At 46.5% G+C, this 14885-nt stretch overlaps 1 protein-coding gene across 1 annotated transcript in view; it reads left to right on the plus strand.

Annotated features, from left to right (window-relative positions):
* LOC115125754 (protein spire homolog 1-like) overlaps positions 1-14885 on the plus strand; it is a 142106-nt gene that overhangs the window by 83224 nt on the left and 43997 nt on the right. The window contains exons 7-10 of the mRNA XM_065018079.1: positions 2035-2121; positions 3950-4079; positions 8787-8834; positions 13678-13829. Coding sequence (XP_064874151.1) covers positions 2035-2121; positions 3950-4079; positions 8787-8834; positions 13678-13829 — 417 coding nt within the window. The remainder of the gene's footprint in view (positions 1-2034; positions 2122-3949; positions 4080-8786; positions 8835-13677; positions 13830-14885) is intronic.

Here is a 14885-nt window from a genome sequence, read left to right on the forward strand (position 1 = left end):
TGTAAACATGATTTAAATCTTATCAAGGTGGCCAGTGATTCCAAGTCTATGTTTATGGGGCAGCAACCTCTAAGGTGCAGGGTTGCATAACCGGGTAGAAGTCGGCTAGTGAAGGTTATTTTCCTGGCACCACACTCCCAGGGCCCTCAACACCTCCCTGTAGGCTGTCTCGTCATTATTGGTCACCAGGCCTACTGCTGTTGTCATCTGCAAACACTGCACCCTTGTGGGGCCCCAGTGTTGAGGTTCAGCGAAGTGGAGATGTTGTTTCCTACCTTCCCCACCTGGGGTCGGCCTGTCAGGAAGTCCAGGTCCCAGTTGCACAGGGTGGTGTTCAGACCAGGGGCCCTGAGCTTAATGATGAGCTTGGAGGGTACTATGGTGTTGAATGCTGAGCTGTAGTCAATGAACAGCATTCTTGCATAGGTATTCCTCTTGTCCAGATGGGATAGGGCAGTGCGGTGGTGATTGCATCGTCTGTGGCCCTATTGGGGCGGTAAGCAAATTTGAGTAGGTCTAGGGTATCAGGTAGGGTGGAGGTGATATGATCCTTGACTAGTCTCTCAAAGAACTTCATGGTGACAGAAGTGAGTGCTACGGGGCAATAGTCATTTAGTTCAGATACCTTTGCTTTGTTGGGTACAGGAACAATGGTGGCCATCTTCAAGCAAGTGGGGAAAGCAGACTGGGATAGGGAAAGATTGAATATTTCCGTAAACACAACAGCCAGCTGGTCTGCACATGCTCTGTGCCGGCAGCCTTGCGAGGGATAGCACGCTTAAATGTCTTACTCATATCGGCCACGGGGAAGGAGAGCCCACTGTCCTTGGTAGCGGGCCGCGTCAGTGGCACTGCGTTATCCTCAAAGCGGGTGAAGAAGGTGTTTAGCTTGTCTGGAAACAAGGCTTCGGTGTCCGTAACGTTTCTGGTTTTCCTTTTGCAGTCTGTGATTGTCTTTAGACCCTTGCCACATATGTCGCGTGTCTGAGCCGTTGAATTGCAGCTCCACTTTGTCTCAGTACTGATGTTTTGCCTGTTTGATTGCCTTACGGATGGAATAACTACACTGTTTGTATTTGGCCATATTCCCAGTCACCTTGCCTTGGTTAACAGTGAACAACAGTGAAGAGGCGACTCCGGGATATTCTTTGCAACTCTGCCTAGAAGGCCAGCATCCGGGAGTCGCCTCTTCACTGTTAACGTTGAGACTGGTGTTTTGCGGGTACTATTTAATGAAGCTGCCAGTTGAGGACTTGTGAGAGGCGTCTGTTTCTCAAACTAGACACTCTAATGTACTTGTCCTCTTGTTCAGTTGTGCACCGGGGCCTCCCACTCCTCTTTCTATTCTGGTTAGAGACAGTTTGCACTGTTCTGTGAAGGGAGTAGTACACAGCGTTGTAGGAGATGTTCAGTTTCTTGCCAATTTATCGCATGGAATAGCCTTCATTTCTCAGAACAAGAACAGACTGATGAGTTTCAGAAGAAAGTCTTTGTTTCTGGCCATTTTGAGGCTGTAATCGAACCCGCAAATGCTGTTGCTCCAGATACTCACCTAATCTGAAGGACAGTTTTATTGCTTCTTTAATCAGGACAACAGTTTTTAGCTGTGCAAACACAATTGCAAAAGGTTTTTCTAATGATCAATTAGCCTTTTAAAATGATAAGCATGGATTAATTAGCTAACACAACGTGCCATTTGAACACAGGACTGATGGTTGCTGATAATGGCCCTCTGTGTGCCTATGTAGATATTCCATTAAAAATCAGCCATTTCCAGCTACAATGGTAATTTACAACATTAACAATGTCTACACTGTATTTCTGATCAATTTGATGTTATTTTACTAGACAAAAAAGGTGCTTTTCTTTCAAAAACATGGACATTTCAAAGTGACCCCAAACTTTTGAATGGTAGTGCATGTGTACTCACTACCTGTGTGTGTGTGTGTACTCACTACCTGTGTGTGTGTGTACTCACTACCTGTGTGTGTGTGTGCTCACTACCTTTCCTGTTCCTATGTGTTGTTACTCCAGCTAAATGGAGACATCCCTCCCAGGTTAAAGAAGAGCGCTCATGAGGTCATCCTGGACTTCATCCGCTCCAGACCACCTCTCAACCCTGTGAGTACTGACCTAGTCTCTGACCACCTCTCAACCCTGTGAGTACTGACCCAGTCTCTGACCACCTCTCAACCCTGGGAGTACTGACCTAGTCTCTGACCACCTCTCAACCCTGTGAGTACTGACCCAGTCTCTGACCACCTCTCAACCCTGTGAGTACTGACCTAGTCTCTGACCACCTCTCAACCCTGGGAGTACTGACCTAGTCTCTGACCACCTCTCAACCCTGGGAGTACTGACCTAGTCTCTGACCATCTCTCAACACTGTGAGTACTTACCCAGTCTCTGACCACCTCTCAACCCTGTGAGTACTGACCTAGTCTCTGACCACCTCTCAACCCTGGGAGTACTGACCTAGTCTCTGACCACCTCTCAACCCTGTGAGTACTGACCTAGTCTCTGACCACCTCTCAACCCTGGGAGTACTGACCTAGTCTCTGACCACCTCTCAACCCTGGGAGTACTGACCTAGTCTCTGACCACCTCTCAACCCTGTGAGTACTGACCTAGTCTCTGACCACCTCTCAATCCTGTGAGTACTGACCTAGTCTCTGACCACCTCTCAACCCTGTGAGTACTGACCTAGTCTCTGACCACCTCTCAACCCTGTGAGTACTGACCCAGTCTCTGACCACCTCTCAACCCTGTGAGTACTGACCTAGTCTCTGACCACCTCTCAACCCTGGGAGTACTGACCTAGTCTCTGACCACCTCTCAACCCTGGGAGTACTGACCTAGTCTCTGACCACCTCTCAACCCTGGGAGTACTGACCTAGTCTCTGACCACCTCTCAACCCTGTGAGTACTGACCTAGTCTCTGACCATCTCTCAACCCTGTGAGTACTGACCTAGTGTCTGACCACCTCTCAACCATGTGAGTACTGACCTAGTCTCTGACCACCTCTCAACCATGTGAGTACTGACCTAGTCTCTGACCACCTCTCAACCATTGTGAGTACTGACCCAGTCTCTGACCACCTCTCAACCCTGTGAGTACTGACCTAGTCTCTGACCACCTCTCAACCCTGTGAGTACTGACCTAGTCTCTGACCACCTCTCAACCCTGTGAGTACTGACCCAGTCTCTGACCACCTCTCAACCCTGTGAGTACTGACCTAGTCTCTGACCACCTCTCAACCATGTGAGTACTGACCCAGTCTCTGACCACCTCTCAACCATTGTGAGTACTGACCCAGTCTCTGACCACCTCTCAACCCTGTGAGTACTGACCTAGTCTCTGACCACCTCTCAACCCTGTGAGTACTGACCTAGTCTCTGACCATCTCTCAACCCTGTGAGTACTCCTGACCACCTCTCAACCCTGTGAGTACTGACCCAGTCTGACCACCTCTCAACCCTGTGAGTACTGACCTAGTCTCTGACCACCTCTCAACCCTGTGAGTACTGACCTAGTCTCTGACCACCTCTCAACCCTGTGAGTACTGACCTAGTCTCTGACCACATCTCAACCCTGTAAGTACTGACCTAGTCTCTAACCACCTCTCAACCCTGTGAGTACTGACCTAGTCTCTGACCACCTCTCAACCCTGTGAGTACTGACCTAGTCTCTGACCACCTCTCAACCCTGTGAGTACTGACCTAGTCTCTGACCACCTCTCAACCCTGTGAGTACTGACCTAGTCTCTAACCACCTCTCAACCCTGTGAGTACTGACCTAGTCTCTGACCACCTCTCAACCCTGTGAGTACTGACCTAGTCTCTGACCACCTCTCAACCCTGTGAGTACTGACCTAGTCTCTGACCACCTCTCAACCCTGTGAGTACTGACCTAGTCTCTGACCAACTCTCAACCCTCTCTGTGTGTCAGGTTGCTGCCAGGAAGCTGAAGCCCCACCCTGCGCGGCCGCGAAGTCTCCATGAGCGCCTCCTCGAGGGCATCAAACAGGAGAGGAAGCTACGGCCTGTATCACCTGACATGACCCGGCGCAATCACCTGGGTGAGCAGGACACACACACACACACACACACACACACACACACACACACACACACACACACACACACACACACACACAGCATACAGTAGCTCCAATTCACAGTCACATGTTCATGCACAGATACAGTACCGTAGGTCCTCAGATCCTTTTGAGGATCTGAGGACCCATGCCAAATCTTTTCAGTCTCCTGAGGGGGAATAGGTTTTGTCGTACCCTCTTCATGACTGTCTTGGTGTGTTTGGACTATAATAGTTTGTTGGTGATGTGGACACCAAGGAACTTGAAGCTCTTAACCTGCTCCACTGAAGCCCCGTCGATGAGAACGGTGCACTATCCTCCTCCTTTTCCTGTAGTACACAATCATTTCCTTTTTGTCTTGATCACATTGAGGGACAGGTTGTTGTCATGGCACCACACTGTCAGATCTCTGACCTCCCTATAGGCAGTCTCATCATTGTCGGTGATCAAGTCTACCACTGTTGTGTCGTCAACAATCTTAATGATGGTGTTGGAGTCGTGCCTGGTTGCTGCTGCCGTCATAAGAGACGGTAGCAACAACATTATGTACAAAAAAAGTTACGAACAACGTGAAAAAACTATCAAAATAGCACGGTTGATTAAGAGCCGCTAAGATGGCAGCCCTCCCCTCTGGCGCCATCATTCACCACCTCTCCCTTTGCTATGGTGTCTGTCTGAATCCCTCCAATCACTTTGACTGATTCTGGGTGATGGTTGTGTCAAGTGGAATCATTATTTTTCACTGTCCCCCCCGCCTTCTCACTGCATTTCGGGTGCTGATTGAGCTCACTGGCTGACCTGACTGTAACACAGACTGATGATTAGGGAGGAATACAATGTTGAAGATGATGATGCCAGGACCATATTGAAGTTCCCTCCTATAGGAGCAGTCTAAAGTCCTGACTGTAACACAGTGTCATGTCTTTACTATGGATTAAATGATATGACATGTTATTTTATTAAATCAATTCTCTGTAATTAATATTACCTGATTTAAACTAATCATGTAAGTGTCATTAACTAGAAAGTCAGGTCACCACGGAAGAATGTTTATAGAGCTGTTGTCTTCCGAATAAATTCTTAAAGACCTGGTAATCTTTTACATCAATAGAACTTTTTGGTAAAAACTCAACTCGTCGTGTTTGGAGGACAAAGAATGGTGAGTTGCATCCAAAGAACACCATACCTACTGTGAAGCATGGGGGTGGAAACATCTTGCTTTGGGGCTGTTTTTCTGCAAAGGGACCAGGACGACTGATCCGTGTAAAGGAAAGAATGAATGGGGCCATGTATCGTGAGATTTTGAGTGAAAACCTCCTTCCATCAGCAAGGGCATTGAAGATGAAACGTGGCTGGGTCTTTCAGCATGACAATGATCCCAAACACACCGCCCGGGCAACAAAGGAGTGGCTTCGTAAGAAGCATTTCAAGCTCCTGGAGTGGCCTAGCCAGTCTCCAGATCTCAACCCCATAGAAAATCTTTGGAGGGAGTTGAAAGTCCGTGTTGCCCAGCAACAGCCCCAAACTTTTGTTATTGACCAAATACTTATTTTCCACCATAATTTGCAAATAAATTCATTAAAAATCCTACAATGTGATTTTCTGGATTTTTTTTCTCATTTTGTCTGTCACAGTTGAAGTGTACCTATGATGAAAATTACAGGCCTCTCTCATCTTTTTAAGTGGGAGAACTTGCACAATTGGTGGCTGACTAAATACTTTTTTTTGCCACACTGTATATTTACTCTGAGCTGCGCTTCGATAGATGGGTCGAAGATGGAAGGCTGGGTTGCCCAGCAGAGATCTCCCTTGTCCTTCGAATAATTTTTCTGTGCGGATACGTTGTAGTCTGTCGTCTTGTGGTAGAACGGATACGTTGTTGTACCCTGTCTTTCTTTCTTATTGTTTGTCTTTTCCAACGTGGTTACAGCTGCTGATAACTTGACGTCTAGGATGTATCACTTCTTTAGTGAATAAGAGTTCAAAGTTCATACCAAGTTGCCATACTATAAGCTCATGCTATATTCTGGCTGGTGTAATCACATTCATCCTTCCAGCATGGCAATCGTCACCTCTACGTTGACGTATGGACATCAGACCTCAGGTCATCGGGAACACAATGTTAATTTTATTAGGTTGTAGTCATTCAACCATTCGCAAACAGAGCTCACGCTGAGGCTGGCTTAGTTCGCCGTGAATTGGGTCACGGGGGTTCTTATAGAAATGTAGAAAAGGGGTTGGTTCATCATTTCCAACCAATGCCTATTCATGTGGGCGTGGCCACTGATTAGGGCGTGTTTCATCTCCAACCAATGCCTATTCATGTGGGCGTGGCCACTGATTAGGGCGTGTTTCATCTCCAACCAATGCCTATTCATGTGGGCGTGGCCACTGAATTATTCATGGGGCGTGGCCACTGTTAGGCGTGTTTCATCTCCAACCAATGCCTATTCATGTGGGCGTGGCCACTGATTAGGGCGTGTTTCATCTCCAACCAATGCCTATTCATGTGGGCGTGGCCACTGATTAGGGCGTGTTTCATCTCCAACCAATGCCTATTCATGTGGGCGTGGCCACTGATTAGGGCGTGTTTCATCTCCAACCAATGCCTATTCATGTGGGCGTGGCCACTGATTAGGGTGTTTCGCCTGTTTCATTAGGGCTCCAACCAATGCCTATTCATGTGGGCGTGGCCACTGATTAGGGCGTGTTTCATCTCCAACCAATGCCTATTCATGTGGGCGTGGCCACTGATTAGGGCGTGTTTCATCTCCAACCAATGCCTATTCATGTGGGCGTGGCCACTGATTAGGGCGTGTTTCATCTCCAACCAATGCCTATTCATGTGGGCGTGGCCACTGATTGAGCATATTGTACTTCTGAAAGCAATTCTCTCATTTTTTAAAACTAAAATGACATTTAATCTTTTCACAAATAGTTTCATATTTAAACATTTTAAATTGCACAACAATTCCATGTGAATCTCATAATAAGAATGTGTAGACTCTCCAAGATACAGTTTGTCGTCCTATCATCAGATATAACGTCTCAGACGACAACTGATCTGACATCATATTCTTTAAGTACCAACGGATACTTTCAATTGGTTGGATTACCGAAATATTGTTTGGTTCCCAACCTTTTGATGTTACCACACTCTCTCTATGTTACCAAAGGGCTTTCCAAGAGTCCATTCTGAGTAACTAACCCTAACCCTTTTGATGTTACCATACTCTCTCTATGTTACCAAAGGGCTTTCCAAGAGTCCATTCTGAGTAACTAACCCTAACCCTTTTGATGTTACCATACTCTCTCTATGTTACCAAAGGGCTTTCCAAGAGTCCATTCTGAGTAACTAACCCTAACCCTTTTGATGTTACCATACTCTCTCTATGTTACCAAATGGCTTTCCAAGAGTCCATTCTGAGTAACTAACCCTAACCCTTTTGATGTTACCACACTCTCTCTATGTTACCAAAGGGCTTTCCAAGAGTCCATTCTGAGTAACTAACCCTAACCCTTTTGATGTTACCACACTCTCTCTATGTTACCAAAGGGCTTTCCAAGAGTCCATTCTGAGTAACTAACCCTAACCCTTTTGATGTTACCATACTCTCTATGTTACCAAAGGGCTTTCCAAGAGTCCATTCTGAGTAACTAACCCTAACCCTTTTGATGTTACCATACTCTCTTGTTACCAAAGGGCTTTCCAAGAGTCCATTCTGAGTAACTAACCCTAACCCTTTTGATGTTACCACACTCTCTCTATGTTACCAAAGGGCTTTCCAAGAGTCCATTCTGAGTAACTAACCCTAACCCTTTTGATGTTACCACACTCTCTCTATGTTACCAAAGGGCTTTCCAAGAGTCCATTCTGTAGAGTAGAGAGAGAAAAGGGGGAAAGGTATTTATGGGGGTCATAAAGCTCACAAACAGGGCAACGTCATGACAACAGACTGATGATTAAATCAAATCAAATCAAAGTTTATTTGTCACGTGCGCCGAATACAATAGGTGTAAATCTGTGAAATGCTTACTGACAGGCTCTAGCCAAAAAAAAGGTGTGTGCGTGCGTGTGTCACTAACCCAGTATGGTGTGTGTGTGTGTGTGTGTGTCACTAACCCAGTATGGTGTGTGTGTGTCACTAACCCAGTATGGTGTGTGTGTGTGTCACTAACCCAGTATGGTGTGTGTGTCACTAACCCAGTATGGTGTGTGTGTGTGTGTGTGTGTGTGTGTGTGTGTCACTAACCCAGTATGGTGTGTGTGTGTGTGTGTGTGTCACTAACCCAGTATGGTGTGTGTGTGTGTGTGTCACTAACCCAGTATGGCGTGTGTGTGTGTGTGTGTGTGTAGGTAAGTAAAGAAATAAAACAACAGTAAAAAGACATTTGAAATAAGAGTATCAAGGCTATATACAGACACCGGTTAGTCAGGCTGATTGAGGTAGTATGTACTTGTGGGTATGGTTAAAGTGACTATGCATATATGATGAACAGAGAGCAGCTGAAGCGTAAAAAGAGGGGTTGGTGGGTGGTGGGACACAATGCAGATAGCACTGTTAGCCAATGTGCGGGAGCACTGGTTGGTCGGGCCAATTTAGGTAGTGTGTACATGAATGTATAGGGAGGAATACTGTGTTGTTGATGATGCCAGAACCATATTGAATGATATGTTCCCTCCTATAGGAGCAGTCAAAAGCATCAGCACCCCTCAAGATCTGAACCGCAGCTCAGGTAAAGCATTATTACTGTTCTACCACTTATCGCCTACAACGGTGGGGTGGGTTGGTGTGTGTGTGTGTGAGGATGTACACAGTGTTGGACTTGAATGAATGTGAATGAACACTACATGACCAAAGGTATGTGGACACCTGCTTGCCCAACATCTCATTCTAAAATCATGGGCATTAATATGGAGTTGGTCCCCGCTATGCTGCTATAACAGCTTCCACTCTTCTGGGAAGGCTTTCCACTAGATGTTGGAACGTTGCTGCGGGGACCATTCAGCCACAAGAGCATTAGTGAGGTCGGGCACTGATGTTTGGCAATTAGGCCTGGATCGCAGTCGGCGTTCCATTTCATCCCAAAGGTGTTCATTGAGGTTAAGGTCAGGGATCTGTGCAGGCTAGTCAAGTTCTTCCACACCGATCTCGACAAACCATTTCTGTATGTACCTCGCTTTCTGCACGGTGGCATTGTCATGCTGAAACAGGAAAGGGCCTTCCCCAAACTGTTGCCACAATGTTGGAAGCACAGAATCGTCTAGAATGTCATTGTATGCTGTAGCATTAACATTTCACTTCACTGGAACTAAGGGGCCCGAACCATGAAAAACTAGCACCAGACAATTATTCCTCATCCACCAAACCTTACAGTTGGCACTATGCATTGGGGCAGATGGCATTCTCCTGGCATCCGCCAAACCCAGATTCGTCCGTCGGACTGCCAGATGGTGAAGCGGGATTCATCACTCCAGAAAAAAGATTTCCGTTGCTCCAGTGTATAATGGCGGCGAGCTTTACATCACTCCAGCCAACGCTGGTGATCTTAGGCTTATGTGCGGCTACTCGGCCATGGAAACCCATTTCGTGAAGCTGCTGACTAACAATTATTGTGCTGAATTTGCTTCCAGAGGCCTTATGGAACTCGGTACTGAGTGTTGCAACTGAGGACTGATGATTGTTATGCGTTTCAGCACTCTGTTGTCCCGTTCTGTGAGCTTGTGTGGCCTACCACTTTGCGGCTGAGCCGTTGTTGCTCCTAGACGTTTCCACTTCACAATACCTGCACTTACAGTTGACTGGGTAGCTCTTGCAGGGCACAAATTTGACGAACTGACTTGTTGTGAAGTTTGCATCCTATGATGGTGCCACTTTGAAAGTCGATGAGCTCTTCAGTAAGGCCAGTCTACTGCCAATTGTTGTCTATGGAGATTGCATGGCTTTGTGCTCATTTTTATACACCTGTCAGCAACGGGCGTGACCGAAATAGCCAAATCCACACATTTGAAAGGGTATCCACATACAGTGGGGAGAACAAGTATTTGATACACTGCCGATTTTGCAGGTTTTCCTACTTACAATGTATGTAGAGGTCTGTAATTGTTTATCATAGGTACACTTCAACTGTGAGAGACGGAATCTAACACAAAAATCCAGAAAATAACATTGTATGATTTTTAAGTAATTAATTAGCATTTTATGGCATGACATAATAAGTATTTGATACATCAGAAAAGCAGAACTTATATTTGGTACAGAAACCTTTGTTTGCAATTACAGAGATCATACGTTTCCTGTAGTTCTTGACCAGGTTTGCACACACTGCAGCAGGGATTTTGGCCCACTCCTCCATACAGACCTTCTCCAGATCCTTCAGGTTTCAGGGCTGTCGCTGGGCAATACATACTTTCAGTAACACACCATGTGTTACTGTGTGTTGGGATGGTGTGTTACTGTGTTGGGATGGTGTGTTACTGTGTTGGGATGGTGTGTTACTGTGTGTTGGGATGGTGTGTTACTGTGTTGGGATGGTGTGTTACTGTGTTGGGATGGTGTGTTACTGTGTTGGGATGGTGTGGTACTGTGTGTTGGGATGGTGTGTTACTGTGTTGGGATGGTGTGGTACTGTGTGTTGGGATGGTGTGTTACTGTGTTGGGATGGTGTGTTACTGTGTTGGGATGGTGTGGTACTGTGTGTTGGGATGGTGTGTTACTGTGTTGGGATGGTGTGGTACTGTGTGTTGGGATGGTGTGTTACTGTGTGTTTGGATGGTGTGTTACTGTGTTGGGATGGTGTGTTACTGTGTGTTGGGATGGTGTGTTACTGTTTTGGGATGGTGTGTTACTGTGTGTTGGGATGGTGTGTTACTGTGTGTTGGGATGGTGTGTTACTGTGTTGGGATGGTGTGTTACTGTGTTGGGATGGTGTGTTACTGTGTGTTGGGATGGAGTGTTACTGTGTGTTGGGATGGTGTGTTACTGTGTTGGGATGGTGTGTTACTGTGTGTTGGGATGGTGTGTTACTGTCTGTTGGGATGGTGTGTTACCCTGTGTTGGGATGGTGTGTTACCCTGTGTTGGGATGGTGTGTTACTGTGTTGGGATGGTGTGTTACTGTGTTGGGATGGTGTGTTACTGTGTTGGGATGGTGTGTTACTGTGTTGGGATGGTGTGTTACTGTATGTTGGGATGGAGTGTTACTGTGTGTTGGGATGGTGTGTTACTGTGTGTTGGGATGGTGTGTTACTGTCTGTTGGGATGGTGTGTTACCCTGTGTTGTGATGGTGTGTTATTGTGTGTTGGGATGGTGTGTTACCCTGTGTTGGGATGGTGTGTTACTGTGTTGGGATGGTGTGTTACTGTGTTGGGATGGTGTGTTACTGTGTTGGGATGTTGGGATGGTGTGTTACCCTGTGTTGGGATGGTGTGTTACTGTGTTGGGATGGTGTGTTACTGTGTGTTGGGATGGTGTGTTACTGTGTGTTGGGATGGTGTGTTACTGTGTGTTGGGATGATGTGTTACTGTGTGTTGGGATGATGTGTTACTGTGTTGGGATGGTGTGTTACTGTGTGTTGGGATGGTGTGTTACTGTGTTGGGATGGTGTGTTACTGTCTGTTGGGATGGTGTGTTACTGTATGTTGGGATGGTGTGTTACCCTGTGTTGGGATGGTGTGTTACACTGTGTTGGGATGGTGTGTTACTGTGTGTTGGGATGGAGTGTTACTGTGTGTTGGGATGGAGTGTTACTGTGTGTTGGGATGGTGTGTTACTGTGTGTTGGGATGGTGTGTTACTGTGTGTTGGGATGGTGTGTTACTGTCTGTTGGGATGGTGTGTTACCCTGTGTTGGGATGGTGTGTTACCTGTGTTGGGATGGTGTGTTACTGTGTTGGGATGGTGTGTTACTGTGTGTTGGGATGGAGTGTTACTGTGTGTTGGGATGGAGTGTTACTGTGTTGGGATAGTGTGTTACTGTGTTGGGATGATGTGTTACTGTGTTGGGGTGGTGTGTTACTGTGTGTTGGGATGGTGTGTTACTGTCTGTTGGGATGGTGTGTTACCCTGTGTTGGGATGGTGTGTTACTGTGTGTTGGGATGGTGTGTTACCCTGTGTTGGGATGGTGTGTTACTGTGTGTTGGGATGGTGTGTTACTGTGTGTTGGGATGGTGTGTTACTGTGTTGGGATGGTGTGTTACTGTGTGTGGGATGGTGTGTTACTGTGTGTTGGGATGGTGTGTTACTGTGTTGGGATGGTGTGTTACTGTGTTGGGATGGTGTGGTACTGTGTTGGGATGGTGTGTTACTGTGTTGGGATGGAGTGTTACTGTGTTGGTCTTCATAAGCTGTGTGATTATTCATGGAAGTGGATGCATTGAAAATTCGACATGTTGAGTGTGCAGTTGAGTCGACATGTTGAGTGTGCAGTTGGGTCGACATGTTGAGAGTGCAGTTGGGTCGACATGTTGAGTGCAGTTGGGTCGACATGTTGAGAGTGCAGTTGGGTCGACATGTTGAGTGTGCAGTTGAGGCGACATGTTGAGTGTGCAGTTGAGTCGACATGTTGAGTGTGCAGTTGAGTCGACATGTTGAGTGTGCAGTTGAGTCGACATGTTGAGTCGACATGTTGAGTGTGCAGTTGGGTCGACATGTTGAGTCGACATGTTGAGTGTGCAGTTGAGTCGACATGTTGAGTCGACATGTTGAGTGAGTCGACATGTTGAGTGTGCAGTTGAGTCGACATGTTGAGTCGACATGTTGAGTGTGCAGTTGAGTCGACATGTTGAGTCGACATGTTGAGTGTGCAGTTGGGTCGACATGTTGAGTGTGCAGTTGGGTCGACATGTTGAGTCGACATGTTGAGTGTGCAGTTGAGTCGACATGTTGAGTGTGCAGTTGAGTCGACATGTTGAGTGTGCAGTTGAGTCGACATGTTGAGTCGACATGTTGAGTCGACATGTTGAGTGTGCAGTTGAGTCGACAGAAGACAGAGGAGGAAAATACATAACTGTAACTTTATCCCCTCCAACTGTAAATGTAACTTTATCCCCTCCAACTGTAACTGTAACTTTATCCCCTCCAACTGTAAATGTAACTTTATCCCCTCCAACTGTAAAACTGTAACTTTATCCCCTCCAACTGTAAATGTAACTTTATCCCCTCCAACTGTAACTGTAACTTTATCCCCTCCAACTGTAAATGTAACTTTATCCCCTCCAACTGTAAATGTAACTTTATCCCCTCCAATTGCATGATGGTTATCTTGTTCAACGTGTGGTCTGAAGATATTCTCCTGTCTTTGTCCTGTAACTGAACACCACACACACACCCCCAGTTGTCATGCTGAACAGTTGTTGCTGAACAGCCCAATTTTCAGTGTCTGCATCCCAAATGGCACACTACTCCCTATATAATGCACTACTTTAGACTGTGCTCTTGTCAACAGTAGTGCACTATGTAGGGAGTAGGGTGCCATGCAGCCAGTGAATCCCTGGAGTAGTGTTGTTCAGTTAGGGTTATTCCATGTTGATGAGTATTGTCACCCTGTGACTGATGTCCTCTCTGACTCCTCCCACAGACCCGTCCACTCCGGATGCCCTCAGAAAGCACGCCAGCAGCACCCTGGCCCTGTCCGGTCCACCAGCTCACGGGGTGGGAGGGGCTCTTGGTCAGAGGAAGAGGCTCCTGAAGGCACCCACGCTGGCTGAACTCTACAGTTCAGAGTCTGACGTACGTGTGTGGTGGAGCTGACCCCATTTAGTCAATAGTTTGGTCAATAGGCTGTTAGTACCAGTCCAAAGTTTGGACACACCTACTCATTCAAGGGCTTTCTTCATTTTTAGACGCCTATGTTTGGTTCAGATTTGGTGCGGTCCAGACCGGCCTGGACTTCAACGTCCACGGACATAGATTTTTTGGTCCGGACCAGATCTGAACCAATCATAGACGTTTATGTTTGGTTCAGATTCTGTCCTGTCTGGACCAGCCTTGATTTGGCCCAAACATAGACTAATATAAATGACATATTTTAATTATGAAAGACCACTTTTGAACTCTGTAAAGTCACTGTGGAAGAGGTAAAAAAGTTAATGTTGTCTATTAATGACAAGCCACCGGTGTTTAACAATCTAGATGAAAAGTTACAGTAAGGTAATAGCGGACAATATTGCCACTCCTATTTGCCACATCTTCAATTTAAGCCTACTAGAAAGTGTGTCCTCAGGCCTGGAGGGAATCAAAGTCATTCCTCTACCTAAGAATAGTAAAGCCCCCTTCACTAGCTCAAATAGCCGACCAATCAGCCTGTTACCAACCCTTAGTAAACTTCTGGCCAGATACAATGCTATTTCATGGTAAATAACAGACAATCAATTCAAAAGCCCCCGTGTTGAGGATCAGCGTGGCAAATGCCTTGTTACCTACCCTTACCACCTGGTGGCGGCCCGTCAGGAGGTGCAGGATCCAGTTGCAGAGGGAGGTGTTTTGTCCCAGGGTCCTTAGCTTAGTGATGAGCTTGCACGGTACTATGGTGTTGAATGCTGAGCTGTAGTCAATGAACAGCATTCTTACATAGGTATTCCTTTTGTCCAGATGGGATAGGGAAGTTTGATGGTGATCGTATAGTCTGTGGACCTGTTGGGGTGGTATGATAATTGGAGTGGTATCTGGGAGGATGCTGTTGTGAGCCATGACCAGCCTTTGAAAGGACTTTATGGCTACCAACACTAGTGCTACGGGGCGGTAATCATTTAAGCAGGTTACCTTCACTTCCTTGGGCACAGGGAC

This window comes from Oncorhynchus nerka, linkage group LG4 (genome assembly GCF_034236695.1).
Source record: "Oncorhynchus nerka isolate Pitt River linkage group LG4, Oner_Uvic_2.0, whole genome shotgun sequence".
In the NCBI taxonomy this organism is placed as follows: Eukaryota; Metazoa; Chordata; class Actinopteri; order Salmoniformes; family Salmonidae; genus Oncorhynchus; species Oncorhynchus nerka.